The 14,479-nt window shown below is 38.5% G+C and overlaps 2 protein-coding genes across 3 annotated transcripts in view; one reads left to right on the top strand and one right to left on the bottom strand.

Annotated features, from left to right (window-relative positions):
• The window catches only part of LOC114466622 (uncharacterized), a 12,743-nt gene extending 4,859 nt beyond the window's left edge, over positions 1-7,884 (top strand). The window contains exon 3 of the mRNA XM_028452210.1: positions 6,722-7,884. Coding sequence (XP_028308011.1) covers positions 6,722-6,829 — 108 coding nt within the window. The 3' untranslated portion in view covers positions 6,830-7,884. The remainder of the gene's footprint in view (positions 1-6,721) is intronic.
• On the bottom strand, positions 1,607-14,479 carry tmem115 (transmembrane protein 115). 2 transcript variants are annotated; one of them, XM_028452188.1, is made up of 4 exons: positions 13,984-14,479; positions 10,456-11,067; positions 9,561-9,925; positions 1,607-4,814 (listed from the first exon to the last, which is right to left on the bottom strand). In XM_028452188.1, the coding sequence occupies exons 2-4, from the start codon at positions 10,945-10,947 to the stop codon at positions 4,523-4,525; spliced, it is 1,149 nt and encodes a 382-aa protein (XP_028307989.1). In that variant the 5' UTR covers positions 10,948-11,067; positions 13,984-14,479; the 3' UTR covers positions 1,607-4,522. The 2 variants fall into 2 exon arrangements, with proteins under 2 accessions (XP_028307989.1, XP_028307990.1); XM_028452189.1 differs by having other exon boundaries at positions 14,180-14,479.

The raw sequence follows: 14,479 nt of genomic DNA, 5'->3' as shown, positions 1-14,479 counted from the left end.
TTGGTTTTACAGCAATTTTCTGTCATCAAAGGACATTTGACAGAGTTTTTCCTTTGTGTGAAAATGTCATAAAGACGAAGTCAAAAATGATGTCAGAATTGTGTTCAGCACCTGCAGATGACCAGATCTGTCTTTCCTGCCTAATCTCTAGCATTGTTTTCCACATGTGTGATGCTTATAGTGCAGGAGTAAACAAAGGAAACTACATTAAGGGCCTGTACTATGAAACTGGATACGTACTGTATATGTCCGTTAGCTTCACCTAGCCAAACATTCTCTGTCAGAAAGCCCCTGTACTATGAAGCAGGATATAAATAGGTGATTTCAGTGCGCGCTTCTGTAACAGGGGCGGAGCTTGCAGCATCCGACCAATCACAATCATGGACAATCTGTGTAAAACAGGGGTTTCAAACTCATTTTATTTCAGGGGCCAAATACAAAGTAGTTTGATTTTAAGTGGGCAGCAGATTTCAGGCTGGAAAATAAGCAATTTCAACATTAACGTCCCCAAGTTTTTACTTTACATGATGTATAAAATGATACATAAAGTCTGTACAGTAAGGTGCCTCGTTACCAATTTTTTTCAATTCAATTTTGGGAAATTGACAAATAATTTCAGGAAAATTCAGTTCTTCAAACAATTTGAGATTTAAAATTATGCGTAGTTTTATCAAATTTGTGTATTTATATATATGAAAAATCTAATATCTACATTACTTGGTAATTTAGACAACAATTTTCATGTTTTTCTGTCTTTTTAACTTTCTGCTGCGGGCCAAATCAGATGGTCTAAAGGGCCAAATTTGGTCCCCGGGCCTTGAGTTTGACATATATGGCGTAGAGCAACTTGTGTCACAATTGAAAAATAATTCTTTAAAAATATGAAGAAATAAAAATCCATTATTCAGACGAAAAACAAAACTGTTTCTACAGAAAAAGCAGGAAGAAAAGAACACAGACAGGAAGCATACGACACTGTTAATGTGTAAAAGTTTAGGTTTTTTTCTCACTTTGTGTGCATTTGTTTTAGAGTTTTTCGATTCATTTTGTGATTTCTTATTGTTTTGTGTCAGTTTGGTTTTTTTTTGCATTTTTTTTTGAGTCATTCAGTTTGTTTTTGGTGTGGTTTTATACATTTGTGTAGATTTGTTGTCGTCATGTGTTTTTGAAGTATTTTTGTGTCATTTTGTTGTTATTTTGTGTATTTTTGCAGTTATTTTGTGTATTTTTGCAGTTGTTTTGTGTATTCTTCTGTTGTTTTTGTGTGTTTTGGAGCTCGGTGTTCAGCCTAAGTTACCATGGTGATTTAGCCCGTTAAGACGCCAGCGTCGTAGTACAGCACACATCAAATAAAACCTAGAAGTTAGCGAGATAAGAGGAAATCCAGTTTCAGAGTGCCCTTAGTGTTTTTTTTAATTTATTTATGTTCTCATTTTGTGCATACTTGTTTTTGGATTAATGTTGTGATTTCTTATTGTTGTTTTATTGCATTTTTTGGAGTCATTCAGTTTGTTTTTGTTGTGGTTTTATATATTTTTCTGTCAATTCCTGTATTTTTGTTGTTATCTTATGAGTTTTTGGAGTAACTCTGCAAGGTTTTGTCGTCATTTTGTGTATTTTTGCAGTTGTTTAGTGCATTTTTCTGTTCCGTTTTGTGTGTTTTGGAGTTCAGTGTTCAGCCTAAGTTACCATGGAGATTTAGCCCAGGTAAGACGTTAGCCAGCATCGTAGTACAGAACACATCGAATAAATCCAGGAAGTTAGCGCAATAAGAGGAAATCCAGCTTCGTAGTACAGATACTGGGAGTACAGGTACTAGGAGTACAGGTACTGGGAGTTCAGGTACTAGGAGTACAGGTACTAGGAGTACAGGTACTAGGAGTACAGGTACTAGGAGTACAGGTACTAGGAGTTATGCTGAACCAACGCTAGTAGAAAGTCATAGAAACGGTGAAAAAGGTAAAAATGATCATTTAGGAACAGATGTTTAATCCAAGATGAATGATGGTACACTATAAAAACCTGTCTATCAAAAAAAAATAAATACACAGTGGATGATCACTAATAATATGGCTTTTTACTTTAGATTTTTCAACAGATGAGATGCAACCATGTGAATGTACCTTTAATAATGGGCTGTTTTACAATCTGTCAAAAATGTTTCTGTAAGTTTTTAACACATTTTAATGAGGCTTGTATGAATAATTTAATTACAACTTCAGCCTTTTCACTAAGCTTTAAATATGACTACAACATGAAATTTATGTTTTTGTCATAAAGACGTTCCCAAAGTAAAGCATTATTGACAAGATGGATGAATTTTTATACTACATTTTCAAAGCAATAAATATAGCTGGTAAAATCAGAATCAAACACGTGATTGGTCAACTTTGAGACTTTCTTAATCATAGCTTTAGTTTCATTCTGAACACTGAATGTGGGTAACATTCAAAGAAATCTTTCCAGATTAACAGTAGATTATAGGGATGCACCGAAAGCAAAATTATTGGCCAAAACCCAAAATGAGAAAACCACACACGGAAATAAATTAGGTAATTTTTACTCACATTGCATTTATGACTTTGAATGTGTACTAACCAGGGGTGGACTGGCCTCGATGCAAAGTGGGCCGGTCCCGTTTGTTATGATCGAGTGGAGGTAGACATGATGAGTAGTGACAAAAAATGAATAAGGGGGGAAAAAAAAAAAACGGTCCAAAACTGGCAAGAAAAGAGTGAAAAGTGATCAGAATTGGCAAAAAGCGGTCAAGAGTGGCCAAAATAGGGCAAAAAGTGGTATGTAAAGGCAAAGGGTAGATTAAATGGGTCAAATGTGGCAAACAATAGTGAAAAAGTGCAAAAAATGTGGAACAAAAAGAGGCAAAATGTAGGGGAAAAAGGGATATTTATTGGCAAAAATGGGACAAAGGAAGTTGTAAAATGGGTTTCCTGAAGAAATAAATAAAAATGAAGACACAAAAAGCCTCGTGTTGAGCATTAATGACTTAATAATGGCTTCTACGTGGTGTCTGCCAGGGCTGAATTTTTGTCCCAGTCCACCCCTGGTACTAACCTCATTAAAATGAAAACATTACATTTGTTTGAATTAATATTAATACTTCAAAGAATAAATGAATTAAAGATATGGTGGTCGGTGTTGACAGAGGGCTGGTTACACGTACAGTAACTACAGAGTCTAAGTGACACAGAAACATAATCACACTTCAGGCGAGCAGACACTGTGACATTTTTTCAATCGTTGTCCTCAACTCAAGCTCAAATTGTGCGAGTCAGAATATTCACAGCTCACGGTTCATGTTCTCACGCTGTACGGAGCGACACTCTTGACTGCTCACACCGTACGTCCATACACCACACGTTTCTCTGTAATAGTGTATCTATTCAGTTAAACCTTGGTACATTTTACATTATTGGGTCAATTTCTGTGTTTTTTGGAATCGTTTTTTATTTTAAGCTTCATTTTGCACCATAAACTGTTCATATATTATTTTTTTTCTCAAAGTAATGCAAAAGTAATTCAGATTTAATAATTGTGGTTTTAATCGTGATTACAATATTAATAAAGAATGATCATGATTATCACATTTTGGCAATAATCGTGCAGCCCTACTCCACGATGTACGACACACGACTAAGCTGAGACTCGGTTCAATCCCAAAAATAGACGCAGGAGTGAAAAATCGTACAGTGTATGCCCGCCGTTACGTACTCCGTCTACTCTGCTCAGCAGACGCTTTAGTGTTCAGCTCAATACATCTGCTCCGTGAGTCTGTGCACAAGTCGGCCCGTTTCCAGACAAGCGAGCGCGCTGTTTGCGTATTTACAACATCCTGTTTTGTTTGGCTTTTTTCAGCCCAGGATTTTTGGTGGTTGGAATTTCAGTGCATCACTAATAAATTATGTACCGGTATATGGACAGAGACTGTTGAACTTCTGTAGATGATGTATTTTCTGATTGGGACTCAGTGCAGCCACATGGACACCAGAGTGAAGACACTTTCCTCTCACACTAAACTATGTCTTGTAGTTAATCTTAAAGTTTCGTAGCACGACAAAAATAAGCTGCGTCTGCTGGTGCAAAGTCCCTCCATCACTCCTCTGGTTACATCACAGACTCGGTCACGTGCACTCGCCCTGTCACCCAGTCACTCTGTCAAGCTCCTAGAAAAGAAGTACGCTAATAAGGCTGCTCTGACACAGACTCTAAAAGAATATTGTGATCCATTTAGGTTCTTTATTTTTTGGAAAGACAGACAAAGAAAAGCTGTGAGCAGAGAAGTTCGTCTCTAGGAGGGAAGAGAAGAATAAAAGAGGATCCACGGAGCGTTAATAACCAACAGGTCTGATCTGTCCAGTCATTTTCTGCGTCTCCGTGACGAAGCATGTGGAAACTCACCTGCTGTGTGCTGGTACTGCTTAAAGTATGACTGAAGATACTCATAAACTGGTCACAGCCGTATACTTGCCCGTGACACCCAACCGTGTGTAAACGTTAGCGTCCGCTATGATCTGGAGGGCGCGTCCTCAAAGCTGATGATGCTGGACTCTGAGTGCTGCACGGGGCCCGATGACGCAGCTCCACCACTTAGTGACGCTGACGAGGAGGAAGCAGGGACGGATCCTCCGCCTATTCTAGGTGTAGAGGAGGTGGGCTCCCGACCAGCTGAGAGGAGCGGCTGCAGGTCAGTCCTGACTTCATCCTCATCATCGTCTTCCTCATCGTCCATGCTGGGCCAAGCTGATTGGTCCTCCACTTTCTTCAGACGCTCATTGAGAGCCTTCAGGGCCAGTTGTCTGTGAGCGAGAAAGAGAAGTAATACGACTCAACAAGGCTCTGATAGTCCCAACATAAACTGATATTAGTAATAACATTAATCTGGAAGCACCAACACAAACATGTACATAATCCAGGTGCACGTACAGATGCAAACACCCCCCACGCTGTGATTTTGATCCCTTACGCCAGTGTTTCCCAACCAGGGGTACGTGAACACATTACAGGGGGTACGTGGAAAAATGAAGAATTTATTTCCAAGATAATAAAAAATATTCTCATTTCATAAATCCGTCAATAAAATATTACGTGTGCGCTATGACTGTTTAAAGGGGACATATTATTATAAAGAAGCTCCTTTTGTAGTAAATGTCATAAACACTATATATAACACAGGCGGGTTAATTATTTGTTTTGTGTTTATTTATTTATATTACTTATTTTGATTACTTCTTATTTTTTTCTAATTTCAACAATTATTTTTCTTTAATAACAATATAATCATAATATATTAGTATTGATTATACAATATTAATAATAAAAACATTTACTATAATATTTATTATATTTATCATTTTTATTGCCTTGAAGGCAACATCATTTTATGTTTAATTTGAGTTAAATAAGAAGATAATGCCTGAATACGAATTGTTAAAGTTATGAAGATGAAATAAAATTACTTGCGTTGAATATTCAGTTGTGTTATGTTGTACTTTTGGAGAATCAATAACACGTATGAGGGAGGGGGTACTCACGGTATGACAAAAAGGCTCAAGGGGTACACAAGATAAGAAAGGTTGGGAAGCACTGTCCTACGCTGTGATTCTAACATGGCAGTATGACCAAAAATGCATATCACAATATTTTTCAAAATTTTAACGATTTCATGGTATATGACGGTATTTTTTTCATGTATAATCAGGTGTTCACAGCATTTTCTACTGGTTGAGAGAGGAAGTACTGCAGTAGATTGACTTAGGATGATCTATTTTACTGTCATGATGATCATTATTGTAGAATAATTCCACACTAGTAGTAATACAAGCTTGCTACAGCAGCCCAATGGCTCTTTGCAATGCTAGCTTAGCTTTAGCATTAGCTTGATTTCTACCTTTAAACGTTGCATACTCAGTTGTGTGGTGGTTTCTTATGGTGAATAAGGTAGTGTTTTGTTTGCAGCTCCACCACAACTTATTTCTGTGTTATAGGAATTACAAATTGTGATCCTTTGCTCTCTTTTTTTGTGTATTACTGCCGACATGCTAAGCTAACCGTGCCTCCGTGTCCGTGAGTGTTGCTCTCCTGTAGCAGAGGCATGCGCACGCAGACACATGTTCACAAGCAGTTTCAGAGCTTTTAATTGTGTCTTTCTGATCCATTTACACGTATGATTTACACCATAACTAACACCAGAGCGCTACTGTTTACCTTCATATTTAGAAGTGCAACGTTGAAAAGAGGCCGGTCTGAAACGCTGCGCAGCATTCCGAAAGTTGTGTAATCAAATACACCGGCATATTAAAAACAACAGCCCTAATATTACTGAAGGTCCCACAAAATACCTCATTTAAATTTGAAAAGCACGTCTTCAAATTAGTCTGTATAAAAGTAAAAGTTTGGAATAAAATGATATTTTTGTCTACACAGTGTCTGAGTATTTACTGGTATTTGTAGAGGACATTTTCCAAGCATGAGTATCTCTAACTACATTTATCATGACCTTCAGCAATTTAAAAATAGTGCTAACTTTAAAGTAGCGATGTCTCATTAACAGCGCTGTGTGAGGATCTAAGGCTGAACCAGAACCAGCTCAGCCTCCACTGAGTCTTTTTAAAGGAATTCCTTCATTTATTTTAATGTGTATTTTATTGCTTCCAATGTGTGGACGACTGAGGCCAATAAACAACATATTTCTGTGTCTCTCCAGGTTCTCTGCCCTGATATGATCAGTTTGATCACTGTGCAGCACACACTGGGGGAGAGAGAGAGGACTCGCAACCCTGACTCATATACTTTTTTTTTCACTAAAATGTAAAGGAGTGTCTTGATCAAAAAGCAGGGATTAACGCATTTAGGCTGTGGATGAGTAACATTTCATTTCAAAGTATTGTGGACAATGTTTAGAAAGGAATCACGCCTATGTGTACGAAGAGCGTGCACGAGCCCAGTCTTCCTCGTGCACAGCTCTGTGTACATGTCGATGTGGACATTGGCTCTACAAGCTTACTTACCAAAAGCAGATTTGCACTTTTCCCACTATGTCAGATTCACCACCAATAAGTAAAAATCAATTTTCAAAGGACCTGGTGCGTATTGGGCACGAGCACGTACGACGGCCTTACGTAAACATGACTGACAATTAGGAGGACCAATAGTCTTGATGATCCACCCAGAAGTTAAACACCACAATACCTTTAGAAAGTGTCTATTTGTACGGTTGCCGTACGGACAACCCGCGGTGCTACTGGTACGGTTACTGAAGTACACATACTTAGCGTTTTAGGTTTAGGTTATAACCTAATATCGCAACAATTTTTAGGGTTAGGGTAAGGTTTAGTCTTAGTCATGTGACCAAAAACTGACCAATGACTGACCTAAACTGGCCGAATAGGAGCGCTGCGTACAGATAGAATGTTGGTATACTGATATGGCAACCGTACGGATAGCCACTACTATACCTTTGAACCATCATCAGGCATTGGTTAAGTAATTTACTGATCATTTAATTCAGATCGCAGCCCGAGTCCGCTCCAACACAGAAACGCCGTTCACTTCCTCCGTTATTCTCTTCCACAGAGCGTTTAAATGAGCTCTTTTAATTCCAGTTTTCACATCTTTGTTTTTCTTCACCTCAGCTGTGAGGATTAGTGATGTAACAATTAATCGTAAGGCAGTTAAAAAATTGATTAACAGGTATCACGGTTCATATCGGTACTCTGAAAATTGCAGTACCTTTTTTAAACAGCAGATGGCGCTATATATATATATCCTTCTCTTGTCCAGAAGCATAGGCACCGGGCGGAATCTCCTACTATTTTTCTGGCCGCCTTCTACTCTTAAACATGTTCATAAATGATTCCTTACCCCTTCAGCACCAAAAGAATATCTGTAATATTACGTGAATATCTGTAAAAGTCACGTTTTTCTGACCACTGAGTTACCAGTGCCCTCTGCTGGTCAAAACAAATATCTGCTGTAAATACAGTGCAATGAATTGTTAAGGCACAAAATACATTTTCAGTTGCACTTTTAAAAAGAAAAAGAATTATTATGCAGTTTTGCATTGTTTACTATAGAACCAGAATTCAAATTAATAGGCTTCTTCTTCATTTGTATTATTCCTTTATTTATTTCATTCAAGATTTATTTTTAGTTAAATTGCATTGCTTTGAATAGTTTATCAAGGGATTCTTTTGGCAATGAAAAATAAAAGAAAAATATCATAATATTTTCTAGTTTTTTCCCGAAAAAAATAAAGGAATATTTTTCAGTCATCATTTGTCTACAGTCCCATTTTGTAAAATAAATCGTGAGAGAATCGTATCGCAAACCCAGTATCGTGAATCGAATCGTATCGGGAGTTGAGTGAATCGTTACATCCCTAGTGAAGTTTTCGTCGCTGAAACGTTTATTTCTTTGCCAGTGTTTGTTTGACCTCAGTGGGCGGGGCCTCCGAACCTGGAATATTTAAGGGCGTAACATGTTAATGACGATCGCATTCAGCTGCAATCATTTGTATGCTGGGATTAGTCAGATATGAATGTTTCATAAGTCTCACGTTGGTCCTGTCGTATGACACAGGGTGAACTCAGATTAGCACCAGTTTTCACACAACGGTTGATAAATGAGGGCCATTGTTTTGAATTTGTAGATTAAGCCTTAAGGAACCAATGTTTGAGACACAGTTAGGGGTCCAAAAATATCCTCTGTCTACAAACCAAAGTATTAAAAATACTTCTGAGATGTGCACAGTGAGAAAGTGACTAATCAAACTGACAGAAACCAATTACTATTGGAATCAATGTGTGGCATTTCTTTTTTTTTTTTTTTTTTTTTTTAAAAAAGGATTTTTTGGGCTCTAGTGGCCTTTATATGACAGTTGTTGACAGGAGGGGGGTTAGAGAGAGCAGGGAATGACACGCAGGAAGGGGTCCCAGGCCGGGAATCGAACCTGGACCCGCTGCAGGTGAGGAACTATAGCCTCTGTACATGGGGCGGGCGCTCAACCCACTGAGCTACACACCACCAATGTGTGGCATTTCTAAGCATTTCTTAAGTTTAAAGCACTGAACAACAATCAATTGGGCAATAGAAAATTAAATATAAATAAAACAATAAAAAAGCCATCCTACCAATGCTTTGCAATAGGCCTGAATAACCTGTTTCACATGCTGAACATCTGACACACAACCAACATGTTCAACATTTGGACCTTTGTGACAGTGAAGAAGTGAAGGTGTCAGACAAAGAGATGCAGAACAAGCGCTAAAAGCCTGACAGCAGATGTTTGTTCACGTGTGAAATAAGCCGTTTAAAGCGGAGATGGAATGGAAACTAAGCAAACAAAAGGAACATTATGTGTGTGTAACATCTCTGACAGTGTGTACATTTCATCTCACATTTCAAATACAACCATATGTCAGTTAATGTAAGACATGTGAATGTTGTAGAACAGCTATTGGTTAGACTACAGCTTGTGTTTTCACGGTTAAATTCCAACGTTACACAGGAGCTGGGCCAACAGCAGGGTCGTAACAGTGTCTCACCTTCTCCTCTCTGCATCCTGGGGGTCAGTTCCTGGCAGGCTGATGGTAATGGAGGAAGGAGCTCCGACATCGTACCTCTTCACCATCTTCCTGCACACTTTGATCTTCACCAGGACGGAGTGGATCAGACCCGCTAGCAGACCCACGGCGGGCTGCAGCGCCTCAGGGAAGAAACTGGCAAAGGCAAAGTGGTCGGACATGTCCCCGCGGCCCCGGCTGTGCCTCTGGTAGAAGCGTAGATAGACCCATCCAGAGAGGGCCCCATAGCTGTAGGCAGCCAGAGGGGCGGAGGAGTCCAGGAGCCCGGACAGACGCAGCAGGGCCAGCAGGAGCAGCACCAGAGCAGGGGCCGCTTTAAGTCTCACCTGGACAGAAGAAAAGAAGAAATAGTTTATTTAGTGATTTAAAAAAAATCCCTCCACTGGCTTTTCAATAAAGGATAAATAATAAACTCTACCAAAATGTGAACATTTAAAGCTCACATGTCAAACTCAAGGCCCGGGGGCCAAATCTGGCCTTTTTGAAAATCCAATTCGGCATGCAGCAGAAAGTAAGAAAAGTCAGAAAAACCACGAGTTTTTGTTCAAATTAAACTAATAAAATTCAGTTATAAATATCTCAGCTAGATATCTCCAAACTGTTACACAGATTCGATGAAACTCCACAATATTAGCAGGGCTCACATTTTGGCTTCTATCACAGGGAAGCCATTTTTCATCTCAAATTGTTAAAAGAACACTGAATTTGTCCAAAATCCTGCATTTTTGTTTGAATTATTTACAAAAAATTGGTCACAAGTAAAAAAATATGTTTTTTTTAAATGTTCCTGGTTGCTGATGTTCCTAAAGTAACTGCAAAAATAAATAAATAATTAATTCTAGTGTGTGTAACTAACCTGTGGCACTCTGAGGACAGTGGTGTCCCCCATGGTCTGCTTCAGGGCCACCAGCACCCCTCCCAGGAACCCGGCCACTCCGTTAACTTGCACAGCAAACAGATAGTCCAGGTCAAAGGTGGCCATGTAGGTGAAGAGGTAGGACAGGCCTGCAAACAGCCCCGCAGACACATTCACCACCGTAAAGAATATCAGCAGCTCCAGGGCACCCCACAGAGGCTCCAGCAGGCGCCCGCACGCCATCACTGTCCCCACACTGGCCGCCACGCCCCACACGTGCTGCTCCACCACCCCATGGGTCACCAGGGTCCACACCCAGAAGTTGGGTGGAAACAGGTACCCAGGGGTGACCCCCAGCACGTACGGAGTGTTAATGGCCCAGGACAGCAGGTAAAGCAGGACCACCACAACACTGATGGTTTTCACCACCACACTGGTGCTGGCCAGAGCCGACAGGAAGTGCTGGCGGGCTACTGGCAGGTAGCGATTCATGGTGGGGGGGGGTCCTGGTCCTCACACTTCAGCTGATTGGTTGGCAGATGTGAGCAGATGTTAGAGACTAATTAGGCCAGGGTGAAGAACGCCTCCTGATCCATGAGTCCTGTTGTGAACCTGAACACAAAAACAGTCACAGATTATTCATTGAGATTTACAATATATTTTTTTAAGTTTTCTACTTTGGCGATATAGAAAATTACATTATCAATATACACATTTTTCATAAATTATTTAGTTTTAAAACACTTGTTTTAGCAAAAAAAGCCCAGTCAGATGATCATTGAGTGCGTTCTAACCCAGACCTTCCCCTAAAGAAGCCACACTACATAACTCACTCACACGTACTGTCCTTTAGAGCATTGTTTCTCAAATGGGGGTACACGATGGCATTACAAAGCATTAAAAATATGAATTCATAATGTTTATTTTTAGTTAAAAATTATAATCATACTAAATATTACCAGCAACTCACAAAAACAAAAAAGGATAATATAATAGTGAATAATAAAAATAACAAAAAACAGACTAACAACAATAGAATAGATAAGACAACAAAAACACACAATATAAGATGATATGTAATAATTCATAATATAAAGAACAAACAAACAACAACAGAATACACAAAATGACACCACAAACACACACAGAGAATAATTTAAATAACAACAAAAACACAAAAAATACGAGAAAAATATACTTAAAAAAAAGAAAAAAAAAGAAAAACAGACAAACAACAACTAAATGATGATAGAATTAATCTTGATTAGAACATGGACTAAAAATATAAGAGTGAGCCTCGGTCCCACATCAGGAGGGAGATGACCAGAAATGATCAAAACTATAAAAATAAATGCATTCAGGAGAAACTAAATACAGTTTCATTCACTTATTTACAAAGTGAGATTCTTTAGATTCAAAACGTAGAGAAAGGGGATACTGTATATGAGCCAAAAAAAGTTTAAGAACCACTGCATTATAGAAGAACAAGACTAAAGTTGCACATACTGTGCAGCTGTTTGTTAATAAATGAGACTGTGTGGCATTTTCCATCAGCAAATTTATATAACCCAGTCCCAGAATATCGGATATCGGTCCGATGTCAGCCAGAAAACGAATATCAGATTTTATCGGACTGCATGTAAAATCTCCGATATACATTATATTTATTCAATTGTAAAATACTGTATATATTATGTTGAAGGTTAAAATGTATGTAACCAATTGGTTAATAATATATGGGTCAGTTTGTATCATCCCTAATGTTGCTGACTATTGTTCTGTTTAAGTGACATCACTTGATCAAACCTTTACTAACATTCCACAATACAAAATAAGTCATAAAAGTATGTATAATTCGTGCTGATATTGTATTGGACCGATATTGGCCAATACTCAAAGATGCAATATCGGTATCGTATCGGAAGTGAAAAAGTTCTATCAGGACATCCCTACCTAGAATTGTCTTTCTGATCAGGAATTGAATTAAAATTATCACGATTTATATCGTATATCAATATCACCATTTTGAAAAAAAAAAAAATACTGAGTTATGAGTTTAGGTCCATATCGCCCAGCCCTAATCTGGATATAACCAACTATTGGACTACAGCAGTGGTTTCAAATTCATTTTAGTTCAGGGGCCAAAAATGAAGCAGTTTGATTTCAAGTGGTCCACAGATTTTATGCTGAAAAAACAAGTAATTTCAACATTATTGTGCCATAGTTTGCTCTTCTACATATACATAAAATATTAAATATGTAAGAAACTGACCACACCTAAGCAATAAGAGACATATCATACCAACATGTGACATATCATACTTATCTCTAACCCTAAGGGAGATATAATGTAATAATTAGAGGAAAATTTAAGGAAGTTGCAACAATTTCACATTATAAATGACTGCAATCATGCGATAAAAGCACCAGGAAAACTGTGAACACCTGCAAATATTGTTGAGTTTCATTTACACAATGATTCATGTTTTCTCTGTATTTTATTAACTTTGTCCTATGGGACAAATTGGATGGTCACCTTTGTGAAACTGTGAGCTACTTCATATAGGTACTGAATAATTCAAAGGGCTACTAGTTTGAAAAGCACTTTTTAAATTCTAATTGTTCACGGGTTCACTTTAATTAGAGGCTAAGATAATAAGGGAGGCTAGCAGCAACTTAACAATGGCAGGAAATGCTGAGGTTTCAACATGAAATACTTTATTTCTCAGAATTTATGCAAATGTATCATTTTCATTAACCATTTCATTGAAAATGATCATCTTCCTGTTTTAATAGATACTAACAAACAACTTTTAACCAATCGTATAACATGTAACATTTGTAAAATGTGAAAATTATGTCGTATTTTACAAAAATCCACCTTGCATTAGGGCTGCACAATTATGACTAAAATGATAATCCTGATTGTTTTTGATCAATTTTGTAATCACTATTATAACATATTACAGTGCAAAATTACACTTTAAATAATATTTATAATTAAAAAATAAACGAATAATTTAAAATGTACCCAAGGCTAACTCAATGAATACACTATTACAGAGTGCAGAGCTCGTATTTCAATGTAAATATTGCCGAGGATCAGGTTAATTTAATCGAGGCAACAGATTAAAATTTGATTAATTGTGCAGCCCTACCTTGAAATGAAAATATATATATATATATATATATATATATATATATATATATATATATAACACTGACCATACACCAAATCTGCAGGACATAAAAACATTTCTAACAATGTTTCAATGAAAATAAACATTTAAAGGTGTTAATTTAATACTAAAACTCAGGTGCAGCAGTATTTAACTACATCTGTTTTTTCTTTGGGCCCCTTACATGGTCCAGGCGGGCAATCTGGGGTCCGCGGTCACAGTGTTGGTGACCTCTGGTCTAAAGGGCCGGATTTGGCCCCCGGGCCTTGAGTTTGACATGAGTAAACTACAGTAACACAGAGTGAGGGACAAACTCCACCAGATGACCTCAGAAGTATGTGATAATAACCTGAGTTGTTGAGTAGCTTCAGACAGGCGGAAGGATCCCAGGTGGTAATGTGCCCAGACCTAGTGCTCACATCCTGGCTTTACCGTGTAAACACGGGGAGGGCCAGGCTCTGCGACCAACCACAACCAGCTCCTGTAGTTCCGTGTCACTTGAATATAAAGTAGCTAAAGTACAGCTAAAATTACGGAATAAAAACCCGTTCCTCTGCGGAGGACGTCACTCCAGTTCCCGGTGGTGTATAGAGCTAACCCGAGGAGGAGTTCCCCTCTTAGCTAGCAACAGGGCCGCAGAACAAGCACCAGAAGTGGCCTGGACCCGGTCCTCAGTCGGTGTAAACGGTCCAGTTTCTACGGAAGACCCGGTCCGGATCCTCTCCTCATTGTTGGGTGAAGTTTAGAGAGCAGAGAGACAGAAAAAAACAATGTTTTCACCGCAGTTCCCTGACCTGCGCCGTCTGCCACCGTCATCTGTGGAGACGTCAACGTCACGTAACGTA

Source organism: Gouania willdenowi, chromosome 7 (genome assembly GCF_900634775.1).
Source record: "Gouania willdenowi chromosome 7, fGouWil2.1, whole genome shotgun sequence".
NCBI classification, from domain to species: domain Eukaryota; kingdom Metazoa; phylum Chordata; class Actinopteri; order Blenniiformes; family Gobiesocidae; genus Gouania; species Gouania willdenowi.
Note: the sequence above shows the minus strand (reverse complement) of the source record. Positions and strands in the feature narration are given on the sequence as shown.

Coding starts and splice junctions, on each gene's coding strand:
- tmem115 (XM_028452188.1), bottom strand. CDS start 10,947: ATGAATCGCTACCTGCCAGTAGCCCGCCAGCACTTCCTGTCGGCTCTG. Junction 9,926..10,455: donor CTGTCCTCAGAGTGCCACAG/GTTAGTTACACA, acceptor TCTTCTGTCCAG/GTGAGACTTAAAGCGGCCCC. Junction 4,815..9,560: donor CAGGATGCAGAGAGGAGAAG/GTGAGACACTGT, acceptor TCTCGCTCACAG/ACAACTGGCCCTGAAGGCTC.